The sequence below is a fragment of the Onthophagus taurus genome, chromosome 6 (genome assembly GCF_036711975.1).
Source record: "Onthophagus taurus isolate NC chromosome 6, IU_Otau_3.0, whole genome shotgun sequence".
Classification (NCBI taxonomy): Eukaryota; Metazoa; Arthropoda; class Insecta; order Coleoptera; family Scarabaeidae; genus Onthophagus; species Onthophagus taurus.
In genome coordinates this window covers 13,509,081-13,536,218 of record NC_091971.1, presented here as the reverse complement: position 1 = coordinate 13,536,218, position 27,138 = coordinate 13,509,081, and the positions used below count along the sequence as shown (strand labels likewise).

The window sequence follows — 27,138 nt, the reverse complement described above, 5'->3', positions numbered from 1 at the left end:
TGGGAGATATCCTTTCCAAAAGACTACCTACTGCCTGCAGAATGCTAGATACTGCTTTCAAAAGACTAATAACTGCTTGGAAATAGGAGATATCTTTCCAAAAGACTACCTACTGCTTCCACAATGCTAGATACTGCTGGTAAAAGACTTGTAACTGTTTGGAAGAAGGAGGTAGTGTTTCCCAAAGACTACTTACTGCTTCTAGAACGCTAAATACTGCTGGAAAAGACTATTATCCACTTGGGCAGGCGAGATATTCCTTCCAAACGACTAATAACGGCCTGAAAATTGGAGATATCTTTTCCAAAAGGCTACCTACTGCCTGCAGAATGCTAGATATTGCTGGCAAAAGAGTAATAACTGCTTGGAAATAGGAGATATTCTTTCCAAAAGACTACCTACTGCTTACAGAATGCTAGGTACTGCTGGTAAAAGACTTCTAACTATTTGGAAGAAGGAGATATTGGTTCCCAAAGACTTCTTACTGCTTCCAGAATGCTAAATACTGCGGGAAAAGACTATTATCTACTTGGGAAGGCGAGATATTGCTTCCAAAAGACTAATAACAGCCTGAAAATGGGAGATATCTTTTCCAAAAGACTACCTACTGCTTCCAGAATGCTAGATACTGCTGGAAAAAGACTTCTAACTGTTTGGAAGAAGGAGATACAAGATGCAAGGCCCTTCCTTCGCCTCGTAGTAGACATGATACTTTCTATCATTTCACTTCTTTCACTTAAAAAGTAAACCTGAGCTAAAATCTAATCGGTTGTTTCATTTTATAGCTCATAATAGGATTTCCCAAATAATATTCTATCTATGAGTGCTAACATATATATTTAAACATTCTGATGTATTAAATAGATAATATTCACAGTATGACTTAAAAATATTTTGTCCATTATATTCTAACCAGCTGGTTTTACTATTTTTAACACTTCTTTAACATTTTCAAAATTATTCATTGTAAAAATATGAACACATTTTATTGAAACTTCCTCATCGCTTAATAATCCCCCAATAACATTAATTGCACTTTCAATGCCATAATTTTTTATAACCTCTTTGTTATTTTTATTATTCTCCAAGAAATCTTTAACTTGTTCAGGAAGAGTTAATTTACACAACTTAATCATGTGCATTAAAGAATCGTGACTGTTAATAATAAAAATTCCTGGAATGATTGGCAAATTAATATCGTTATCTTCGCATCTTTTATAAAAACTTTTTAAACTGGCAACATCAAAAACCGCTTGAGTTATAATAAAATCAGCTTTTAGCGACTTTTCTTTTAAATATTTTGTATCCAATTCTAAAGTTGCAACTCTATGATGTCCAGAAGGATAACCTGTGATACCGACACAAAAATAATCTTTATAATTTTCTTTTATGAACTCCACCAAATCTTTAGCGAAAGGAAAATCATCTTTTGCAACATCTTTCCATAAGGAATATTCTAAAAATAAGTAAAATTTAATTTTGGTGATATTAATTTAGGATGGATTTATACTCACCACCTTGTAAAGCTAAAATATTTCTAATACCAATACTTTGAGCTAAATTTAAAAGTTTTATAGCCGTTTCTCGATCAAAAATTTTTCCGGGTAGGTGTAAAATTACATTTAGATCATTTTTTATTAATTCTTTTGCCAAAGAAACGCTGGGATGACTCTCTAAATCTTTTAGATTATTATCTAACCAAGTTACTGAACAAAAAAGTGGTGATAATTTAGTAATTTCCTCTAAATTTAATACCTTTTTATTATGAATTAACTCAAATGAAACGCTTTTAAGGTTAGGTTTAAGTTGTTTTAAAACCGCAGTAATTTTAGACATTACTTTGAATTATTTATAGATAAAATTAGAATCGATGAGATAATGAAGATCTTCACTTTCAAAACACTTTTATAATACTGTTTTTTTAACATTTATAGCGATTATTTATTTATTCATTAGGTGTAAAATGGGTTGCATATCTTTTGGGTAGATTAAATTATCAAATTAACCTCAAAAATATTTTTATTTATGTGCTTTTAATTTAAACAATGTGATAATAGTATTATAAAAGGAAAGGATATTGCATCTTAAATTATAGCTAGCTCAACATTGATTAATAAATTTTTCCAAAAGTCTAAAAAACTAATAACTGCCTGAAAATAGGAGATATCCTTTCCAAAAGGATAAATACTGCCTGTAGAATGCTAGATACTGCTGGCAAAAGACTTTTAACTGTGCTGAAGAAGAAGATACTGTTTCCCAAAAACTACTTGGTACTTCCTGAATATTAAATACAGCTGAAAAAGACTACTATTTACTTGGGAAGGCGAGATATTGCTCCAAATGATTAATAACTGCCTGGAAATAGGAGATATCCTTTCCAAAAGGCTACCTACTGCTTCCAGAATGCTAGATACTGCTGGCAAAAGACTTCAACCTGTTTAAGGAAGGAAATACTGCAGGCTCCTTCCTTCGCCCCGTAATAGACATGATACTTTTTGTAATATTTCATTTCCTTCACTGAAAAAAGCGAACCTGAGCTAAAATCTAATCGGTTGTTTCATTTTGTAGCTCAAGACATAATAGGATTCCCCAAATCCTATCTGGATCACTTTTTATTAATTTTTTTGCGAAAGAAAAGTTGGGTTGACTCTCTAAATCTTTTAGATTATTTTCTAACCAAGTTATTGAACAAAAAAGTGGTGATAATTTAGTAATTTCCTCCAAATTTAATACCTTTTTGTTATGAATTAACTCAAATGAAACGTTTTTAAGGTTAGGTTTAAGTTGTTTTAAAACCGCCGTAATTTTAAACGTTACTTTGAATTATTTATAGATAAAATTAGAATAGATGAAATCATAAAGATCTTCACTTTCAAAACACTTATATAATAGTGTTTTTTAAAAATTTACTGCGATTATTTATTTATCCATTATTTGTAAATTGGGTTGCATATCTTTTGGGTAGATTAAATTATCATATTAACCTCAAAAATATTTTTATTTATGTGCGTTTAATTCAAACAATGTGATAATATTATTATAGAAGAAAAGGATATTGCATCTTAAATTATAGCTAGCTCAACATTGATTAATAAATTTTTCCAAACGTCTAAAAGACTATTAACTGCCTGAAAATAGGAGATATCCTTTCCAAAAGGATAAATACTGCCTGCAGAATGCTAGATATTGCTGGCAAAAGACTTTTAACTGTTTGGAAGAAGGAGATACTGTTTCCCAAAAACTACTTGATACTTCCAGAATACTAAATACAGCTGAAAAAGACTACTACCTACTTGGGAAGGAGAGATATTGCTTCCAAAAGCTTAATAACTGCCTAGAAATAGGAGATATCCTTTGAAAAAGGCTACCTACTGCTTCCAGAATGCTAGATACTGCTGGCAAAAGACATCTACCTGTTTAAGGAAGGAGATACTGCAGGCTCCTTCCTTCGCCCCGTAATACACATGATAGTTTTTGTAATATTTCATTTCCTTCACTGAAAAAAGCGAACCTAAGCTAAAATCTAATCAGTTGTTTCATTTTGTAGCTCAAGACATACATAATAGGATTCCCCAAATTCTATTTAGATCACTTTTCATTAATTCTTTTGCCAAAGGAACGCTGGGATGACTCTCTAAATCTTTTAGATTATTATCTAACCAAATTATTGAACAAAAAAGTGGTGATAATTTAGTAATTTCCTCCAAATTTAAAACCTTTTTGTTAAGAATTAACTCAAATGAAACGATTTTAAGGTTAGGTTTAAGTTGTTTTAAAACCGCAGTAATTTTAGACATTACTTTGGATTATTTAAATATAAAATTAGAATCGATGAAATCATAAAGATCTTCACTTTCAAAACATTTTTATAATAGTGCTTTTTAACATATACTGCGATTATTTATTTATTTATCAATTAGTTGTAAATTGGGTTGCATATCTTTTGGGTAGATTAAATTATATTATCAATTGACCTCAAAAATATTTTTATTTATGTGCTTTTAATTCAAACAATGTGATAATATTATTATAAAAGAAAAGGATTGTGCATCTTAAATTATAGTTAGTTCAACATTGATTAATTTTTCTTATAAAACATTCTTTACTTTTAATATGTTGAGTTCATCATAATCCAAACTCTCATAAATCCTTTTTACCAAAGAAAAATTGTTAAAACAGAAAACATGAACCCCCGGAATATTAATATCTTTTTCATTCAACAATCCTTTTATTAATTTCGAAATGTATTTGACCGAAAAGTCTCCCAAAGCTTCCTTGTTGTCCTTATTTTCCTCAAAAAATTTGGTGTACTCCTCAGGAATGATTTTGCAAAATCCTTTCACACCACCAGATAAAACGTTATTATCATCCAAAGCATAAACTCCTGGTATAATAGGAACATCAATTCCAATATCGCGACATCTTTTATAGAAGATTTTAAATGTTTCCACATCAAACACTGCCTGACAAAAAACGAAATTTGCACCTGCATCGACCTTGAAATAAATAAATAAAGAAAGTTGAAACTTTAAAACCACCAAAAAGAGAATCGTTAAAACAAAAAAAAAATACCTTTTCTTTTAGATAAGGTATATCCTTGACCGGGTCTGGACTGGCTGGATGACCAATTGGATAACCACTCACACCAATATTGAAATCATCACCATATTCACTTCTTAGGAATTTTACAAAACTTAAGGCGTAGGGAAAATCTCGTGTTGAATCATCTGGATATAAAGTTGATCCTAAAAATTAATTAAATCTTAAAATACTACTAGTTAAGATTATTATTAATTGCTTTATTTTATGTATTATTAATACAATTTTAACTTGCAGTTAACATAAAGGCACGCAAATATCTAAGGCACGCATTGTTTATAAAAATTAAACTAATACAGTCGGATATTTTCTAGAAAATTAATGTTTTCGCAACTATTTCTTTTATACTATATGACTCGCTAAAAAATATTTACCGCATGTGCTTGCAAACAAAATACTACATAAAAATGATAAATCAGAACCCAACATGATAAGAATTCAATTGCAATTGGAGAGGCTATTAACTATTACTAAATTAGAAATGACGGAATAGAACCAAAACATCTTTTAGGAATGTCGATAAAATTTGTAAAACTTAACTGTATATACAGTCATTATTAGTAGTGATTATGAAATTTTTCATTAGTTAATGCGTCGAAAGCACGTTCAATACAATCTATTAATTCATCCATAGTTTTTGGCAATGTTTGGTGCTGCAAAGGCTGAATAGCATTGAAGAAGTCAAGGTCTAAAACATTTAAATCAGCGCTATTCGGTAGCTGTGATTTGAATTTAACATCTCTTGATCCTTCGGCCAGCAATTCTGCATCGTTTTCATAAAAATGCGGCTTTGCATTATCTTGTTGAACATAAATTGTCTTAACTTTATGCGCTTTTGGGAATGTGGATCAAATGGCTGGTAAAACGTTATGGATAATCATCTTTTTGCAGGTTTTTTATAAACAAAAGGCCAGAGTTCTATTTGCCGTTGAAATACTGTTTTCTGGCACTGTCATAGCTAGGTCTGGCCACTGCAGGCATAAACATAACTTTAGTTATGAACCGTTTGCTTTTACAGCGCCTTTCTGGTTCTGCTTCGTCCAGCGTGATGTAGTATGACTTTTTAACATGCGATAAGTAAAACCACTTTTCGTCTCAAAACATCAATTTGATTTCACCTTCTCCAAACAGAACTCTAGCCTCGTTCTTTTGTTACAGTCCGTTAGTAGTTAGGTTAGTGTATCATAATATGGGACAGAAGGAGTAGATGTCAAAAGCTTTGAACAATAAGCACAAGAAATCAAAAGAATATATCTTCAGCATTGGTCGTGATACTAAGATACTACTGTTTTCAAGTTTTCAAGCGATATAGCCTCCATTTTACACCCGGTGATGTTTTCAAAGATAGCCATCAAGTCGTTGAAGGTTGAAAAGAGAAAATTCTTAATTATTCTTATTTTTAATTACCTACTGCTTCCAGAACGTTCGACACTGCTGTTAGAATACGAGATACTACTAGCAAAAAACTAATAACTGCGTGGCAAAGAGAGATACTGTTTCCAAAAGTTTCCTACTGCTTCCAGCACGCTAGATACTGCTGACAAAAGACTTCTAACTGTTTGAAAGAAGGAGATACTGTTTCCCAAAGACTACTTACTGCTTCCGGAGCGCTAAATACTGCTGGAAAAGACAACTATCTACTTGGAAGGCGAGATATTGCTTCCAAAAGACTAATAACTGCCTGAAAATAGTTTCCAAAAGGCTACCTACTGCCTACAGAATGGTAGATACTGCTGGAAAAAGTCTTCTAACTGTTTGGAGGAGATTCTGTTTCCCAAAGACTAGTAACTACTTCCAGAATGCTAAATACAGCTTGAAAAGACTACTATCTACTTGGAAAGGTGAGATATTGCTTCCAAAATACTAATAACTGACATCTACCTGTTTTAAGGAAGGAGATACTGCAGACTCCTTCTATTTGCTGTTGAAATACTGTTTTCTGGCACTGCCAAAGCGTGATCTGGTCATTGCAGCCATAAACATAAGCATTGGTCGTGATACTAAGTGAGTGTGCCGGTTGAAAGAGTTAATAGAACACTGAAAACGATGGTATCTATTTATTGTGGTAAAGATCAAAGATCATGGGACGTAAACTTGCCAAAAATTGTCTGTGCCATTAAGATGCTTGCAGGATGTTAGTAACGAAGATCTCTTAATGATTTTTAATGACGTAAAGCTCCGAATTAGAAAAATGTCCGAAAAGAATAAAGTCCAATATAACCTTCGTAAGCGTCCTGATAGATTTAGAGTGAGTGATTTGGTTTGGAAGCGAAATTTTGTGCTTTCTGATGCTATCAAGCATTTCTCGAGTAAGTTGCTGCCCCATAAATAAAACATAGAAATTTTCGCTAACGTTTCAGCAAAAATTCTTTAACACGCGACATTTAACAGAGATAACTTAGATAGAATCCACCGTCAAAGTAAAAACTGTTTTGGAACTTTTAGATATATCTTACAGCTACTTCTCTACGTAATCGCTGTTCCAATTAAGACATTTGTTGTAGCGTGGCATCAATTTTCTAATATCCTCGTCATAGAAGGCAGCAGCCTGTACTTTAAGTCTGCAACACGTTGTCTGAGACAAATATCTATCCTCCTAGCCAGCATTTCATGTAATCAAAGAGTTGGAAATCGGAGGGAGCCATGTCCTGGCTGATGAGTAACAAAACACATCCCATCGGAAAAACTGCAAGAGCTACTTTGTCTCAGCTGCAGTGAATTTCGACTACATTGCACCCCTCAGCATGCAGATATCGAATGACAGCAGGTACTCCACACTTCGTAGGAGACTCTATTGTTTAAGGCATGTTTGCTCGTACATTGTTACAGTTCATATGGAACATCCTGTAACCTCCAGGTCTCCTGTGACCATATGAAAAGAGAGCGGTAAAGTTATCAGTATGCGATAGTAGCCCATACATTAGACATTACGTTGATTTCATGGAGTTTAGACTCATGGTCAAAGTTAGCTATATTTCGTCCAAACAGTACTCTCAGTGCTATGAAATGTAATATTATTTAGTTACTTTTGGTTATATTGTATAAAAAAATGGCTCTCTGTTATTGGTCATCTTTCTTGATTCTTCGGTCCTCTTCGGTTTGGAAATCGCCAAATCTTTTGCTTCTTTGTCAACCTCTTACTGCATTTCCTCTTGTATGTCTATTCTTTGGTTTTCTTTCTTCTGTTCTTCACCTTCTGTTTCTTCCAGTCTACTAGCTGGAATATCTTTTGCTGGGCTTACGGAAGTTTTCTTTTTATCTATATTAACTGCTTCAGGTATTGGTTTAATATGAATTAAAGTACGACGGTATTTGCCACTCAACTTTTCCTCTATCTTTCCTGATGTCCATAGTTAAGATTTTTCACGATGTAATTGAGCAGCTACTGGCTGACTTATCTCCAGTTGCGGTAAATGTTTGCTGTTCATATCATCTTTTCAGGTACATTTCTTACTATTTCAGGTAAGTATTTAACTATTGCTGCTGGTATTTATGTTCGTGTAGCCCTGGAGAACACTCTTTGGATAGGACTAGTTCCAATGTAGTTTGGTATGTATCTAAGATGTAGTAAATCAAGCCATAAATCTTTATTGTTGTCAGTCTTCTTTAGCAACTTTTTAACGATTTTAACAGATGGCTCTGCTTTACCGTTGGATTGCAAAATAGTGTTTCCATTGTTTAATAAATCGTTGGAAATCTGCACTGGCAAAATTAGTGCCATTATCCGTACAAATTCTTTGACTACTGAAATTTTACTTGCATGCCTATGATTGGTCTGAGGTTGAGAATGCCAACAATTGAAGTTTCTGTTGTTCTCTTGCATATCTTTACCATTTCATTCATAAAAGCTACAATTAGCAATGGGTATAAACTGTCCTTTTTAAATGACGAACATATTATAGGTCGCATTGACATGATGTTAAGTTAATTTTTCGGCTTCGCTTCAGCCTCATCTGAAATCTCATTCTGAAATTTCTGCAAGCATCAGATCATGAATCGGTTGTCCACAATTACTACATAGATTTTCTCCCTAAGTAGCAAGTCTCAGACCTTTAGCAAAACCATAGTAGTAAAATAAATGTTAGGTATAATATAGGTTTCTAACTTTTCTGGAATGTTTTGCTCTTGCTTTAGATTTTCACTTCAGCCTTGATTAATAATTACAAATATCTTTATCAAGGTATTTGTGGTCAAGAAAAAAAAAATATTATTTTATTTATATCCTTTTGATTTTCAAGAAAAACAAGAAATAGTAACAAGTAATGAAAGCTATTACAGTACTCAAACGGGTGCTGTAATGAAACTCCTTACAGCATCCTATGTTGTAATGAAATTTTAGTAACATTTTATGGAACCAGTTCAAGTTGGTGATATTGGGTCATTAATTTTTCTAGTTGTCAATGTGACAATTTTTGTCCATGGATGTTTAATAGTATATTAAAAAACAAGTTTCGTAAGACACGTTTGAAGTACACGAATTCAAATTGAAAAACGAGTGGCGAAGCCACGAGTTTTTTAATGAATGAGTGCTTTAAGTCTTATGAAACGTGTTTTTTATGCTATTTTTTGTAATTCGCGTTTTTATCCCTTTTTTTTAACAAAAATAAAATAAATTTTGACAATGTATGGAAATAGGTATGCAGCAGTTGGTAACACCGTAACACTTGAAAATAGAAATTTGAATTGACAATTAGAAACTGTAAAAACACAAAATGTATTCACCTGAAAAAAATGTTTCATGTACACCTCCCAAAATAAGAGAAATTGCTCAGTGTTCAATGTCCTCATCATTGTGGACCTTGTATTCGATGCTAAGAACGTGTTTAAACATCCATAGACAAAAATTGTCACATTAACAACTAGAAAAATTAATGACCCAATGTCACCAACTTGAACTGGTTCCATAAAATGTTACTAAAATCTCATTACAGCATCGGATGCTGTAAAGAGTCTCATTACAGCACCCGTTTGAGTACTGTTATAGCTTCCATTACCGTAGCGAATTACAAAAACACGTTTTTAGCATCGATTACAAGGTTCAGAATGATGAGGACATTGAACTTTGAGCAATTTTTCTTATTTTGCGAGGTGTACATGAAACATTTTTTTCAGGTGATTATATTTTGTGTTTTGACAATTTCTAATTGTCAATTCAAATTTCTATTTTTAAGTGTTTCAAGTCAAAATTTATTTAATTTTTGTTAAAAAAAAAGGTTAAAAACGCGAATTACAAACAATAGCAATATACAGTTCATCAACCTAAGAAGTAAATTTTAATAAAAAGAAACTTTACTTACCCCCTTTTAAAGCCAAAATATTCTTAATTCCAATCTTTTTAATTTTATCGATTATAATTTTCGCATCATCCCTCGAATAATTTCGACATCCTAAATGCATGACACCAATTTGACCGTTTTCGACGATTTTCTTCGCCAATTTTATCGACGACAACGAATCCAAATCGGAAAAATCACCGCGATCGGACCACGTAAAGTTGCAAAATGCAGCTTTTAAATCGGCGACTTCATTTAGATTAATTTGAGTGTCGACACCGCTTGAATAAAGCTCGACGGAAAGAAACTTTTTCGCATTACAATGTGCTTTGGTTAAAATATACTTTAAATAAGTTTGGGAATTCATTTCTTTTGATGACGAGAAACTGAAAATCAAGTTTGATGTGTATAGGTTGAGTGTTTAATTAAGAATGAGGATTATTTTTATGTGTTATCTTTGCTTCGGCTGCATATACAGAGGTGGATTAAGTTTTAATCAATTATTATTTATTAATTTAAATTGTTTTTTATCATAATGACGTCATTAAACTAACCTCAAAGTTAGGAAAAATTTTAAATCACGCTAAAAAACAAGGTATACATTATTTTTTGTTTAAATTTTTTTTACAAATGTTTTTTAATACAGCTCTGTGTTTTACACGTCAATTCATTAAAGTTGTATCACTATTTTATTAAAAATACCTCAGGACAACATTCAGGCTTATTTTTCGAGGTCAACAAGGTTTCAAAATATTAAGAAACTCACTAATTACTTAAAATAGTACTAAAAACTAGTTATTATAGTTTTGTTAAATACCTTTTTATATTTTTTCCACTACTCAGGATTTTCAATGCTTCTTTAAAGTTTCCAAAGGTAAAACACTTACTAATCGATTGCATCCCAATCAATATCTTAATTATTAAAAACGTTTTTAATTAAAAAATTATGTAGAAATACTTTTTTCGAGACTACACTTTTCAGCTTTAATCGTTTCATAAACTTAAAGTTTAAGGAAAATGTGAAGGAATGAAATGGTGTTTGGAAAATACACAATTATTTCCTTTATGTCAAACATCCTGTTCTTATTACGTAATTTAATTGATCCTAACCATGTAATTTGTCATCAATTTTAAGTTAAAAATAAAAAATCTTGGTATAGGTAAGCTTAAAATTGTGGTAATAAAATAAATTTGCAGAGATAAGATACCAAAAAGGTCATAAATAACTTTTTTTTAACAAAATAGTAATTTTGGTTGCCAATTTCAATGAGATTTCGTTAAGCAAATTTAATTAATATTTGATGATGAATTATTGAAACAGCATTAAGTTATAATAAGTAACAATAATTATTTATTATTTTATCATTTTTATGTAACTGTAAGTTAAGTTGCCTATCTATCATTTTTGAAAAAAAAATTTTTATTACCATTTATCAACGTTTGAGTAATATCCGGCTCCATTTTAGCATTTTGGTTAGTTTTAATTTTATGATTTTAATCAAGTTTAATCGCGCTTTTATAAATTACTAGAAAAAATGATAATTTATAAACAAAAACAAGTGATTTTGGTTGCCTATGTACTATTATTTATTTTCTAGTAATAAAATTTATTCAGAATGTGCTTATTGATTACATTATCTTTTTGTATTTTAGCAACAAAAAATATATAGTGCAATATAGTTTCATTAGATTACTTGTTTCTTTAATATTATAAAAAATTGGATTAGATTGGTATATTATTGGGACTTTGCTGTCACTTTCGACGATTGGTATTACTAATACAAGTCCGATATGGTCTAGTGGCTAGGATACCTGGCTTTCACCCAGGAGGCTCGGGTTCGATTCCCGGTATCGGAAATTTTTTTTTTGTTGATTAATTTTTTTAGTCCAGTAAAACTCAAGATAACCTTACCTAATATTCTAAAAATAATCTTAATATTCAATAAATGTGTCAGCGATAGAATTTTTCCTTCAGACTTCAAGACAGCGAGAGTCCTGCCATTACATAAAAAGGACTATAACAATCATAGACCTATATCAATATTGCCCGTTATCTCCAAGATATTTGAAAGATTAATAGCAAGAAGGTTGGTGGAATACTTTAAAACCAATAAATATTTTGCGACCAGTCAGCACGGGTACCAATCAGGCAGATCGGTAATGACGGCTGTTTCTGAAGTAATTGCCTTTATAACGAAAGCGCACGATGAGCAAAATGTGGTTCAGATAGACAGCAAGGAATTCGATACCATCAGCCACTCCATTCTCCTGAGTAAACTTCAGTTTTATGGAATTAGAGGTCTACAACTAAATTTAATAAGATCTTATTTGATGGATATATAATGGTAATAGATCGTCTAGTGTAAAATCAAACATGGTGTTCCTCAGGTGGACCTCTCCTGTTTATTATGATCTGCCTTGCAACATTATTGAAGAGACATATTTATGTGTTGATGATACATCCATCGTATTAAAGAACACTACAAAGGATAACTTGATGGCTAAATCACAAGAAGCTATATTGTCCACTCAAGAATGGTTCAGTAATAATCTGCTAAAACTAAACAATGAAAAAACAGAACATATAGTGTTGGAGACCACTCGACGTGGGAGGGAATCTGCAACTGTAAAATTTCTGGGTAGCGAACAGACGAAAGTTGTAAGAACAACTTTAAATATGAGAATATACTTACCTTACCAAGCACATATATACTTACGGTATTGCTGCATGTTCATGATAACAGAGACAGTCTTCCCTCCAATGGTGATACCCATAGCTATCTAACAAGAACACAACACCAATACCAAGTACCGTACCACAGAATTGCATCAACGCAAAAGTATGTGCATTACTGGGGTCCAAAACTCTACAACGAACTACGACCGCAGCTGACTGCGCTGTCTAGGCAACGGTTTAAGAGGAAAATAAAAGAATATTTGATGGAGAACGTTTTTTATTCGTGCGAGGAATATCTCACGACAGTTCAGTCTCACAATTTTAATGCGTAATTTGTATTATTGATATTTCATTTTATTTCTTATGTATTCAATGACGTTTTGTAGTAATGGTTTATTACGACAATAAAATATATTATTATTATTGCGATATTTGAATAAAAATGAAATTAATAAGAAAGCTGATAAGATGAAAATTGCATCATCGAAAATTTTATCAAAACTTCAAATATTGTTTTCTCAAAAACTAAAAGTTATTTTTCAAAACGGTTTGGTTCATTGGAAAGAAGACACTTTTATTAACACTTTGGGAAATTTTCATACTTATATTCCAAGAAATGGATTTTATACGAATTTTTAAAACTTAATCGGTGAAAATTGTAAAATTCGAAAAAATTTTCGATCATTTCAAAAATTTATTTCTCAAAAACTAAAGGCGATTTTTCAAAATGGCTTGTTGCATTAAAAAGAGGATACTTTAATTAATAATTGGTGATATTTCCACAAGGATCTTTCAAGAAATTAATTTTATAGCGAATTTTGAAAATTATCGATGAAAATTGCAACATCGAAAATTGTATCAAAACTTCATATATTGTTTTCTCAAAAACTAAAAGTTATTTTTCAAAACGTGTTGGTTTACTTAGACAGTCTTATTAACACTTTGGGAAATTTTCATACTCATATTCCAAGAAGTGGATTTTATTTAAATTTTTAAAACTTAATCGGTGAAAATTGCAAAATTCGAAAAAATTGTCGATCATTTCAAAAATTTATTTCTCAAAAACTAAAAGCGATTTTTCAAAACGGCTTGTTACATTAAAAAGAGGATAGTTTAATTAATAATTGGTGATATTTCCACAAGGATCCTTCAAGAAATTAATTTTATAGCGAATTTCGAATATTATCGATGAAAATTGCAATATCGAAAATTTTTTCAAAACTTCAAATATTGTTTTCTCAAAAACTATAAGATATTTTTCAAAACGGGTTGGTTAATTGGAAAGAGGGCACTTTTATTAATACTTTGGAAAATTTTCATACTCATATTCTAAGAAATAGATTTTATACGAATTTTTAAAACTTAATCGGCGAAAATTGCAAAATTGTCGATTATTTCAAAAATTTATTTCTCAAAACGGCTTTTTGCATTAAAAAGAGTATACTTTAATAAGGTATACTTAAGGTTACCGTGCAATGGCCATTTTTATATGGGCCCATAGAGGCCGATAGAAGTTACTTTCTAACACATTTATGACTTTCTGCCAAATTATTACAGAAAAGTAAATACACAGGATTGAAGGTACACACATTGTAGTAGTGAATGACATAATTTATTTTGTAAAATAGTTGTTATATTAACAATAATAAATTACTAAACTTTGTCATGAAAAGAGCGTAATAATAACTGACTTTTATGACAAATTAAGCACTTAAACGAGGTGACAATGCTTCATTCACTAGATGTGTAATATAAGAAGAGATTCCGTGACAGTGCAAGTATAATAGATTTATTGTTATCTCAGGATTGTGTTTTATCTAAAAATGTGCAATTTTCATGTAATTATTGAAATATGTAAGGGAATCTGCTGAACAACCTAACTTTGGTATTTTGGCAATCGTCTTATAAATGGCGATATTTAAAGAATAAAATATTCGCTATAAAGTTGTATTCAATGAAAAATGTTCTATTGGGATTGAACTTGATTATTATGTCCAACACTTAAAAGAGATACTTCAGGCCGGATTTTAAAAAATGGCGGAATAGTTCCCGGATATCCGTTCCAACACTACTATAAAGATTTTTTTCCCAAGTCTCTAGGCCTTACCGTTGTCGAGATACAGCCGCTCCATACCCTGAACGGGACACCTGTATAATTATTATTTTATAATAATTAAATAGGATAAAGATTGAATTAAACAATGAAATCATTCCTCATTCTTTTATTAATTTGATTAATTTGTATTTTATGTACAGTCTGCGTTTGGAGATTACGTTCACATTTCATTCATAAATATTACACATTAAAACCAAATTGTACTCAATCTCAATTAAAAAAAGATAGTGTAAATAATGAGGTATATTTTAAAAATCAATCATACGAATTATTCCTAATCATTAAAACATTGGTGATAACTTTCGAAGGATTAACACTTTTTTTTTCGATGTATTTTTTGCTGCACTTTTTCACAATCCCAATTTATTTCCATAAATAACAATAAATTTATCTAAAAATTTTAATAATGAAATTAAATTGATTCTTTTTTAATAATAATTATCTAATTTAATTAATTATCGTTGAAACGTAGATTTTGGCTTAGATATTATTCTATTATTATTTACAAAAACGTTATCTTGATTAAAATTCGACCACAAAAAACACAATGGATGTAGGTTTTTGTTTCGGAATTATTTTAAATTAATTCTCAATTTTCATTCTCAATGTGAGAAAGATTTAATTACTTTTAATTAATTAATCAATCGTCTTAGTTTTATAATACATTTTTTTCAAAGGTTTTTTTTTGTTACTCTTTTTGCAGTCATTAATATTAATTATTAATTACAGTATGATGGTAGATGATGGTTTTTTTTTATAAGAATAATAATAAAAGAAATAAAATTAATATAAACAAATGTTTCTACTAAAAAAAAAGCTAACTAACTAGTTTAGGTTTGTCATTTCTTCTTTAATCGGCTTACTATCCATTCTAATCCTTGATATAACCTATAAAATTAGAAATTTTAATCCAATAATTTAATTATTTTATGTAATTTTTATTTACCCTTCTCCCGTTAATGCACAACACGATTGTATATGCCATTGTTGTTGTTTAATCGACGTTAAATCCAACTGTCTCGATATTTCTGATGCGTTCATTGAACCTTTTAAGTCTTGTTTATTCGCGTAAATTAAAACTCCCGCTTTTGAAAGTTCCTCATTCGACAACATTTTAAATAATTCCTCTCTTATCACTGACAAACGTTCTCTATCAGTTGAATCTATCACCACAATAACAAACTACAACAACAAAAAATCGATAACATTAAAACAAAACATGATACAACAAGAAATAACTTAAAAAATAAATATTTTGAAATGATTTAATAACACACGCGAAATGTTATCAATTTGTTGTGAAATAAACGAGTAAATAAAGAATGGAAATCCTTGAAAGTAACCACAGACTTTCAAAAAACATTTTTATTGTTAATTTATTTATCGTTTTAAACGTTTGAATCAAAATCAAGTCACGTATGTGTTTATACGAGTGATTACCTGCAATGATTATTTAGATATGTTAATATTTTCGTTTTTTTGAATAAATTTGCGATATTTTGTATTGCAATATACTAATACGTGGAAGGATTGTACGTTATTAACTAGAAACTGTCTAGTTCTAGATGTAGTGTTAGTTCAACGAAAAATATACAATAATCTAAGGCCCACTTTTACCATCCTCCTGATAAACTATCTAGAGGATAGTTGCCATGGTTACGGCGGTTTTAAGCGCTCTCATTGGCTAAGAACTGGATTTATCTATCGGATAAATTTATCAGGAAGTGGTAAAAGTGGGCCTAAGGGTGACAACTAAAACTAGAACTAACACTAGCATTAGAGTTAGTTCCACTTTTCTTCTTGTAATGGTGCTATAGCCGGCTCCAAGTCTTGACCTCCTTCAGTTTCCTTCCCCATCCATCTCTATCCATAGCCGCTCTCTTCCAGTTCCTGATGCTGAGAATTCTTCTCGCTCCATTCGAACCACGTGACCAGTCCAACGGAGTCTTTGTATTCTGACGAAAACAGATATAAGCATATCTTTATACATTTCGCGATTGTATCTGGATCTCCACTCCCTGTCATGGAGGACCAAATATTCTTCTTAAGATTTTCTTAGCACCACCAACATCCATACAAGTCTATAAATTTTGGTCAAATTTTTGCCTAAGATATTTCTGACAGAAGGCTAGATTACTAATGAAAGACTAGATGTTGCAAATGAAGCAGATTCTACTTACAGAAGACTTCACACTACTACCAGAAGACGAAATACTGTTGGTAAAAGAGTAGATATTGCTGGGAGAAGACTAAGTATTGCTAGTGAAAGACTAGATATTGCAAATAAAGCACATCCTTCTTACAGAAGACTACACATTACTACTAAAAAACCAAATACTGCTAGCAGAAGACTTAATTTTACTGTCAGAAGACCAAATTATGTTGTCAGAAGACTAGATATTACCAATGATACAAAATCCCGTTTAAATTTCTGTCCAATACTTGTTAAAATTGCATCCCTCGCTTACCGATTTCTATGTTCTTTAGATTTGGTATTCCAAAGAACTGAATTTTTTTCATACACTTCAATTAATTCAAATATTTCTTCTTGGGACCATTTTCTTTTAGGCATCATCGTTATATTGAGAAAACTCGCAGCTTCTCACAGCAAAATTCGAACCATGTTCGTTTTTTGGCAGTTACTCTCACGGCAGATAAATTGTGCGTGTCCACTTGAGTACAAATCTCAACCTGTTCACTCTCCGAAAGTTGGTGGGGACTCTCTAATAGTAGCATTAGAGTTAGTTCCACTTTTCTTCTTTAAATGGTGCTATAGCCCGCTCCAACCCTTGACCTTCTTCAGTTTCTTTCCCCATCTTCTTCTCGCTCCATTCGGACCACGTGACCAGTCCAATGGAGTCTTTATATTCTGACGAAAACAGATATAAGCATCTCTTTAAACATTTCGTACAATTCGCGATTCTATCTCGATCTCCACTCCCCGTCTTCTTGCTTTGGCTCAAATTACGTATGCAATTCTCACAAAACTGATGCAATTTTGTTCATATTTTTGCCTAAAGCTAAGTGTCCACTTGAGAGAAACTTCTGAGAGTAACTCTCGATATCTACTGTCAATTGTGTCACAAAAAAGTGAACTCGATTGCTTTAATGGCAGTTATAAATGCAAAACTATAAGTTTATTGTCGTGATAAAATTTAAAATATAAACTTAAACGCCTCAATTGCTGAAAGCGACTAGATACTGCTAACAGAGGACTTCACACTACTACCAGAAGACGAAATACTGTTGGTAGAACACTAGATATTGCTGGCAGAAGACTAAGTATTGTTAGTGAAAGACTAGATATTGCAAATGAAGCACATCCTTCTTACTGAAGACTACTAAAAAACCAAATACTGTTAGCAGAAGACTTAATTTTACAGTCAGAAGACCAAATTATGTTGTCAGAAGACTAGATATTACCAATGGTACAAAATTCCAAGTTTCAACCTGTTTCCTCTCGGAAAGTTGGTGGGGTCTCTCTGATAGTTACTCTCAGATGCGTGTCCACCAGAAAAAATAGCTCTCAATAGCTTCTCTCGCAAGTGGACACCTAGCTTAATAGCGCAATTTCGGGCCAGTGTCGTTTTCTAGATGTTTGTATAAAATTAAAAGTTTATGTCTAAGTAGTTTCGGCCCTTGGCCATCTTCAGAGACTCCACAAATAGATTAACATCTCTCATCTTATCCATTTTGCAAACGGCAGCGGTAGGTAGCGCTAGTTAGCATAAAATATCACTATGTTGTATATTTTTATTGCACTAAAACTAGAACTAACACTAGACCTGGAACTAGAATGTTTTGGGCTCTGAAGACGGCTAAATATTCTAGTTCTAGGTATAGTGTTAGTTCTAGTTTTACACTAGCACTATCACTAGAACTAACACAAGACCTAGAACTAGAATCATTCGGGTTTAGCCGTCTTGAGAGACGTGGGACTAAATCCGAATGTTTCTAGTTCTCGGTCTGGTGTTAGTTCTAATGGCAGTGATAGGTAACGCTAGTTAGCATAAGATATTACTATGTTGTATATTTTTATTGTAGTAAAACTAGAACGGGAACTAGAAACACTCGGGTTTAGTCGAGAAAAAACTTTCAGTTGTCAATGTCTACTTTAATTTTATTATTATATTCGTAACCTTTAAAGTGAGTCCAAACTTGACGCATTTATCTCAAAAAAACCAAAAAAGTTCGAACTTTCAACTTTTAATTTTGACATATTTGTCAACTTCATAACAAATCCTTTAAAATGAGTCTAAACTCGACATATTTAACTTTAATATTAATGGAAGTACAATCACTTCCGGTTTGAAACGTCAACGTCAATTTTGACATATTTGTCATCTTCATTAAAAATCCTTTAAAATGAGTCCAAAGATGACGCACTTATCTCAAAAAACAAAAAAGTTAGAATAAAAAACATGAAACTCGAAGTTAGCAACGATGAGCAATTTTTAAATATTAATACCAACCTTAATTTTTGATTTTTTTTTATTATATTTTTGTTTTTGTGACAAATATTAAGACATTTTATAAAGATTAAGAATATGTCAAAATGACATGTTAAAATGAGCCCAATTTTAAAGCATTTTTCAAGACGATTTCATTATGTCAAAATTGACGTTGACATTTCTAACCGGAAGTTGGCCATAACTTCATTAATATTGAAAATAAGTATGTCGTGTTTGTACTTATTTTAAAGGATTTTTAATAAAGATTACAAATATGTTAAAATTGAGGTTGACAGTTTAAATCTGAAGTTAGTTCTCATATAATAGACAAATGGACAACTTCATGGTGTTCTTTTATGATGTATTCTTTATTAAAAAACCTTTAAAATGAGTCCAAACATGACGCACTTATCTCAAAAAACAAAGAAGTTTGAATAAAAAAACGTTAAACCCGAAGTTAGCAACAATGAAGATAGCAATTTAATTTTTAAATATTAATACCAACCTAAATTTTTTTTATTACATTTTTGGTTTTGTGACAAATATTAAGACATTTTATAAAAATTAAGAATATGTCAAAATGACATTGTCATTTCAAACCGGAAGTTGCTTATATCTCGAGTAATATTGGAATTAAACGTATCATGTTTGGACTCATTTTAAAGTATTTTTCACGACGATTACAAATATGTCAAAATTGACGTTGACATTCTTAACCGGAAGTTGACCATAACTTCATGAGTACTGAAGATAAATATATCGTGTTTGTACTCATTTTAAAGGATTTTTAATGAAAATTACAAATATGTCAAAATAGAGGTTGACATTTTAAACCTGAAGTTAGTTATCATACAATAGAAGTTTTATAACTGAAGTTAATCTAGTGTTAGTCACTTTTCCACACTTTCTTTTTATTTTTAACGTGTTTTTTGGCGATTTTTAAGTCACATTCTGATTTTTTCCCAAGTTTCTTAATATTTATTTTGGTAAAAAAAGAGCGTTCTTAAATTTTAACCTGTAAACTTGTAACACTTCGTCCTTAATATCATTTTACAAGTTTTTAAACTTTAATTTTGTAAATTAGTAACCAATAATCTGATTTCGACTTCGATATGTGATCTTTTTAAAAAAAGAAAAAGAAATATTAAGAAACTTATTTGTAAAATAAATCTATTTGTAGAGTCTCTGAAGATGGCCAAGGGACGAAACTAGTTAGACTTAAATTCTATCTAAAATAAAAACCAGTTTAAAAGTACAATATCAAATTCTAGACTATTTTCTTCAAAAATGTTTACACGAGTCTATTTTGAAAATGTTTCGAGTGATGGAAATCACTATTGGTCCAATTGCAAATTAATATGCGAACGATAAAGATGATGCCAGAATTTATCAAGCTAATTTACGTCACCAAGCGGCATCAAAGGAGGGTAGGACTGCTCGAAAAAAAGCTTTGAAACAGAGGAAGGTCCATTATATGGACCAGGAATAGCGAAGAGCCACCTCTTATGGTAAATATCATTTCATCAATAGATAAAAATTTAAACGCGTTTTTCTCAAAACGAAATTTGCTGCAGTTCCGACTAACAGAGTATTACAAACATGTTTTATTGTGCCATGACCTAGGATATTTTTGATTGGATGAAAACTGTCGATTTAACATCGAAAAAACGGCGATTTTTTTAGAGAAAAATAAAAGTTTTTTTTCAAAACTCCGCCATTTTGTAAAATTTCAATATTTCTCTAAAACCCTAGGTCCTAATACAGAAAATATCTTCTAGTTTAACATCGATATTTGTTTTTTTTTCATTTTAGGTACTGAATCATTTTAGGACTGTTATTGCTGCAGGAACTTGTTGAGTGTTTCAGGACATAGCCATAAGTCGCTAAAATGTTACGCTTTTTCTATGAAAAAATTATTGTATATGGTTTGATAATAGACAAATACATTCTTAATGTTTCAAAATATTCCAGGAAATACTTAATAAAAAAAATTCCAAACAGGTATATGATTGGAATTTTTTTAAATTGTTTAGTAATCACACTGGTGTAGCCCCTTAAAGGCGGATATTTCGAAAATAAATAGTTTTAACTATTTTTTTTTTGTGTTGTATCAATAAAAAGAAGTCCTATAAAATGATGAATCGCTTGATCACCCTTCCCACTTGAAAAAAATTGGGAGATGACTTAGGAGAGACTTAGGAAAGTAAAAATTTTTTTGATAAAATCTTTTCCTGGCAGTTATGCCCTTCAGCTCGTTTTTAATGGGCCAGCCTGTATATGGAGAAGGGTAAAATATGCTTTATTTGCCTGTGTGATCCTTCTTTGGAGTTCTGGCTCCTTGCTACCATCCTTTGATGGTTTGACCCCCAGATATGTGAAACCATTCACTCTTTCCAGGTTAGTATCCCTGATGGTTAGATTTTGCAGAGTTCTAACTAAGCATGTTTGAGTTAAAACTGTGGTTTTCTCTGCATTTGCAGAGACTAGAAGACTTTGTAGGTGTTTGAAGAATTGATCAACATTTTTCTTATGACATGTTTCAATCCTTGTGGTATTTCGAATGGGTTGGTTATCTGATTCTGACATATGTTATGGTATCCATCATTGTAATTCCACTTTTAGTTTAATCAAAATATACAACAATCTAACACTAAATAAAAATTCAAACTAGAACTATCAACCTTGATTTATGTATCATATAGACAATTCAGAGAATAGCCTTAGTATATTTATGAACATGGAATAACTTGAGTTGGATTCTATCTATGAGCACTAACATTTATATTTAAATATACTGATGTATTATACAGATAAGATTAATAATATGATTTAAAAATATTTTGTCTGTTATATCATAGACTCATTTTTTACCTCTGTATTAGTATAATAAGTGCTCCAAGCAGCTCTTAAAGACTGTTGTCCCCCTAAATCCCACATAATAAAATGTATATTTCTCCAAACTACTTCTTCAACATTTGATCCTATTGTAGGACTGGTGTGGACGACCTCATTCATTAAAAATTGATATAAAATCGTCGTTTTACCCGCATTATCCAACCCAACAATAACAATTTTGTGCTCTGAAAAGTAACAAAATAACATAACCTCAAAGTTAACCCAACCCCAAAAAATGATCATTATTACCTTCGTTTCCGAAAAGACTCCACAGTTTCGCAAAAAGTAATCCCATATTGTACGTGAAACGAAATAAACCGCGTGACGTCTTTTAACTTTGTTGATTAGCGTTAATTTTTAAAAAATACAATAATAATTTGTTGGAGAATCCGTCGCATTTGGAAACAAACTTTTTTAGGTTATTTATCGAGTTCTTGACATTTTTCAACTTTGTACACTTCAACACTTTCAGAGTTAAATAAAAATCGGATTAAAACAATTTGCTGGGAGTGAAAGCTGGTCTAAATTCTAGAATTCGTAACGATGTACTGACAATTCACTTTTCAGTTCAGTGGCCAGCCAGCAGCCAGTCCCGCAATCGCAATCGTGACGTCATTTGCTTTAATGACGTCAAATCCCGTACTTTCTACTACGTTAATATTATACGCTTAATAATTTCGCAAAAAAAATTTTTTTACCGTTTATTTAAGTTAACGCAAGGTCTTTTTTATCGGGAAATTTCTCACGGAATCGTTCCTAATAACTACGTTACTCATTCGGTTTTAATTAACACGCTTATGATTTAAATTGCAGGAAATCAATTTCGATTTCTTTAATTTAATTAAAAACTAAATAAACCAAAAATAAATAAATTAATTGAATTGCGTGAAATGTCAAAATTTTAAGGTTACCCAAACGTCAATTTGACATTTTAAATTTTAAACAATTTTTTTTATTGTTTAAGTTTACAAAGAAATAACAAATTAATTACATTTAAAAAATATTCAAATTTCTTTTAATCTCCTAAATAAAAATAATATTTTAAAACTTATTATAATTAATAATTATTTAATTTTTAGCGCGTAATTTATGTTGGTGACAATGATTGTCAATATTAATTAAATGTCAAAATTGTTTTTAATTAATTCCTCCTAGAAAAATGTTTATCCATATCTCCTTTAGATCTTTGTATACTATTAATATTACTTTTAATTCTACTTTCAACGCTGGAATTATTCGCGGATTTAAGTAATTCTCGGTGTAAAAATTCCGTGTTATAATCTTGTTGTTTAGCCTCCTTTTTGTCTTCGTCTCGATATCTTTTAACATTTTTAACCCTTTCTTTGTCTCTCCATGAAGCATTGTCCATCATTTCCCTTCGTTTCCTTTCCATTTCATCTTCAGATAGTTTATTTCTCTTAAATTGTGTTGAATTACCGTCGTATCTGGGTCTCTGAAAGCGTTTATCATTTTGTTTGGGCCGTTTTATTCTATGATGTTCATCATCACTATCAATTTTTTCTTCTTTTATTCTTCTTTCAACCGGTTTTTTGTATTCCATGATTTCTTTTAAGTCCTCTTCTGATAGTTTACTTCTAAGCTTACGTAATTTTTTTAATAAAATTTTATCAATATCTTCATCAAATTCATCACTTGAATTCTTTTTTAATAACTCTAATATTTTCTCATCTAAATTTTTGATTTTTTTCTTTTTCTTAGATTTTTTATTCTTTTTCATTTGCATATCCAACATCATTTGCATCTTTTTTAATTGGACTGGATTTTGTAAGAATTCTTTACGTGTTTCTTCCTCTCGTTTTCGAATCGCTACCAAAGGATCTTCTTGTAATTTTGTTGCTAAATCAACTTGTTGTTCACCGATCGATATTTTATTATAGTCTCTTATTGATGGAGGAATACATTCGTGTTCAACGTGATTTTTTGGGACTGTTATACCTAATTCTTTTTCTTTTTCTTCCGCATTTAATTGTTCAAGAGTTTTATCAATTTTTCTACCCAATAAATACTCTTCCCGATCAACCAAACTAGTTGCATTCTAAAAAATTTTTATATAAACAATTTAATACATTAATATTTATTTAAAAACATACCTTGTACATCCAATCGAGCTTTTCATCGTTTTGATACGACATTTTTAATTAAATTAAAAGTAAAAATGAATTCTTTTACCTTGTTTAAGAAAATTTTAAGGTTATGTTGTCATAACTGTCAAATGATGTTGTAGCGGGTTTTTTCAGTTTTAAAGTTGGTTATAATTTTAACTTTAATTTATTAATTTTATTTTATCATTTACAATTTTACTACAATTTGTATTAAATTGTAATCATAAATTATAAATTCCTTTATAAATTAATATTATTTTCGAATTTGATGTACTTGTAATTTAACATGGTACCAATGATTGTCAACATGACACATTTAACGTCAAAATATTATGCTATCTTAAAAATATGAATTTTAAAACATTTTCGTAGATTTAAGTGTTTTAATAATGGAAAACAACTTCATTAATATGTGTAGAACATGTTACCATGAAAAAACGACCGATTCACTCATTTCTTCAAACAGTCAGGCTCAACGATCTTATTAACATCTTATCAATTCAAAAAAGGCTAAACCCGAAACTTTCTAGTTCTGGGTCTAGTATCAGTTCTAGTTTTACACTAGCACTGTTGCTTTGTACATAAAACTAACACTATACATAGAACTAGAATCATTTGGGTTTAGCCGCACGTCTCTAAAGACGGCTAAACCCGAATGATTTTAGTTCTTGATCTAGCGCTGTATAACAATTAAAACTAGAACTAACACTAGACCTAGAACTACAAAATTTCGGGTTTAGTTCAATAAAAATATGCAACATAGTAATATTTTATGCTAACTAGCACTACCTACTACCTACCAGCGTCTTAATAAAAATCAATTCAGAAAATTTTTTTGGTTATAAACATGTTTTTTTTAACATAAATGGAGAGAAAATTAAAAATCCTTTAAAATGAACTCAAACTCGACCCATTTATCTCCAACGGTTACCGAGATATGTTAATTTTTTGCAAAAATAATGGCGGTTATTTGACACTTGACAGATTATAATCTAACTTTTTTATTTTATCCGTGAACATATCAAGTTTGGTATCAAATGAAAGCATTTTTGATTCTTATTAAGATCATTTCAATATTTATCACATAAACGTTATATTTAATTTTGACATTTGACAGTTCCTAACCTAACCTTTTTATTTTTTAAACCAAATACGTCGGCTTCGTATCAAATGAAAGCATTTTTGATTCTTATTAAGATCATTTCAATATTTATCACATAAACGTTATATTTAAATTTGACATTTGACAGTTCCTAACCTAACTTTTTTATTTTTTAACCCAAATGCGTCTGCTTCGTATCAAATGAAAGCATTTTTGATTCTTATTAAGATCATTTCAATATTTATCGCATAAACGTTATATTTAATTTTGACATTTGACAGTTCCTAACCTAACTTTTTTTATTTTTTAAACCAAATATATCGTGTTTGGTATCAAATGAAAGCATTTTTGATTCTTATTAAGTACGTTTCAATATTTATCAAAAAATCGTTATATTTTATGTTGACATTTGACAGTTCCTAACCTAACTTTTTTATTTTTTAAACCAAACACATCGTATTTGGTATCAAATGAAAGCACGTTTGATTCTTATTAAGATCATTTCAATATTTATCAAAAAATCGTTATATTTAATTTTGACATTTGATAGTTTCTAACCTAACTTTCTTTATTTTTTAACCCAAGCATATCGTGTTTGGTATCAAATGAAAGCATTTTTGATTCTTATTAAGATCATTTCAATATTTATCAAAAAATCGTTATATTTAATTTTGATATTTCACAGTTTCTAACCTAACTTTTTTATTTTTTAACCCAAATACATCATGTTTGGTATCAAATGAAAGCATTTTTGATTCTTATTAAGATCATTTCAATATTTTTCAAAGAATTATCAAATCATCTGTTGAATTCTTTTTTAATAACTCTAATATTTTCTTATCTAAATTTTTGATTTTTTTCTTTTTCTTAGATTTTTTATTCTTTTTCATTTGCATATCCAACATCATTTGCATCATTTTTAATTGAACTGGATTTTTGTAAGAATTCTTTACGTGTTTTTTCTTGTAATTTTGTTGCTAAATCAACTTGTTCTTCACCAATCGATATTATATTATAATTTCTTATTCATATAGGAATATATTCGTGTTCAACGTGATTTTTTGGGACTGTTATACCTAATTCTTTTTCTTCCGCATTTATATTTATTTAAATACATAAATTAAATGTAAAAGTTAATTCTTTTAACTTATTTGAGAAAACTTTGAGGTTATGTTGTTATAATTGTCAAATGATTAGTAATGGGGTTTTTCAGTTTCATAGTTGGTTATAATTTTAATTTTAATTCGTAATATTTATAATTTTAATACAATTGTTATTACATTGATATCATAAATTAATAAATCTCCAACATTAACATCAACATTTCCTTTATAAATTAATATTGTTTTGGAATTTGGTATACTCGTAATTTAGCATGGTACCAATGACTGTCAACATGACGCTTTTAACCTCAAAAAATTATATTATCTTAAAATTATGAACTTTAAAACATTTTCGTAGATTTAAGTGTTTTAATAATGGAAAACAACTTCATTAATATGTGCAGAACATGTTACCAAGAAAAACCGACCGATTTACTCATTTCTTTGTATGAAATCGAAAAAACTTTAGGAAAAATGTTTAAAGATATCTTGTATGATTGTACATCTATAGAGGTGCTTATTCTACTAAAAAAAGTAACAACATCGTTGTTTATAATAATTTTGGGTGTTTAGATTTTTGCAGATGATTTTCTTCCATCCTTCATATGTAAACAGTGCTCAATGATCTTATTAACATCTTATCAATTCAAAAAGGATTGTTATTTAAGCGAGGAAAAATTTAAAAATGTTTTAAAAGAGTCTAAAAATAATAGTAATGACTATGAAAATAACCAAATTTTAATTGAGCCAAATGAACATGTTGGGAGTTTAGTTACAACTTATTTTAGTGATGAAGGTG

General features: G+C 30.4%; 4 protein-coding genes and 1 non-coding gene across 5 annotated transcripts; 1 reads left to right on the top strand and 4 right to left on the bottom strand.

Moving 5' to 3' along the window:
* Positions 1–820: 820 nt before the first annotated feature.
* Positions 821–1,980, bottom strand: LOC111417539 (methylenetetrahydrofolate reductase (NADPH)-like). The gene is made up of 2 exons (XM_023049846.2): positions 1,515–1,980; positions 821–1,456 (listed from the first exon to the last, which is right to left on the bottom strand). Exons 1-2 carry the CDS (start codon positions 1,834–1,836, stop codon positions 909–911), a joined length of 870 nt encoding a protein of 289 aa, XP_022905614.2. The 5' UTR covers positions 1,837–1,980; the 3' UTR covers positions 821–908.
* Positions 1,981–3,969: 1,989 nt separating this feature from the next.
* Positions 3,970–10,959, bottom strand: LOC111417540 (5,10-methylenetetrahydrofolate reductase). Its single transcript, XM_023049847.2, has 4 exons — positions 10,690–10,959; positions 9,897–10,258; positions 4,573–4,745; positions 3,970–4,496 (listed from the first exon to the last, which is right to left on the bottom strand). Exons 1-4 carry the CDS (start codon positions 10,770–10,772, stop codon positions 4,089–4,091), a joined length of 1,026 nt encoding a protein of 341 aa, XP_022905615.1. The 5' UTR covers positions 10,773–10,959; the 3' UTR covers positions 3,970–4,088.
* Positions 10,960–11,657: 698 nt separating this feature from the next.
* On the top strand, positions 11,658–11,729 carry TRNAE-UUC (transfer RNA glutamic acid (anticodon UUC)). Its single transcript has one exon. It is a non-coding gene; the product is annotated as a tRNA-Glu (tRNA).
* A 3,027-nt stretch (positions 11,730–14,756) lies between these two features.
* LOC111417545 (ADP-ribosylation factor-like 5) lies at positions 14,757–22,619 on the bottom strand. The gene is made up of 4 exons (XM_023049853.2): positions 22,261–22,619; positions 21,988–22,196; positions 15,612–15,847; positions 14,757–15,553 (listed from the first exon to the last, which is right to left on the bottom strand). Exons 1-4 carry the CDS (start codon positions 22,304–22,306, stop codon positions 15,505–15,507), a joined length of 540 nt encoding a protein of 179 aa, XP_022905621.1. The 5' UTR covers positions 22,307–22,619; the 3' UTR covers positions 14,757–15,504.
* A 314-nt stretch (positions 22,620–22,933) lies between these two features.
* LOC111417538 (CWC25 spliceosome associated protein homolog) lies at positions 22,934–24,252 on the bottom strand. The gene is made up of 2 exons (XM_023049845.2): positions 24,123–24,252; positions 22,934–24,067 (listed from the first exon to the last, which is right to left on the bottom strand). The coding sequence occupies exons 1-2, from the start codon at positions 24,162–24,164 to the stop codon at positions 23,153–23,155; spliced, it is 957 nt and encodes a 318-aa protein (XP_022905613.1). The 5' UTR covers positions 24,165–24,252; the 3' UTR covers positions 22,934–23,152.
* Positions 24,253–27,138: the final 2,886 nt, after the last annotated feature.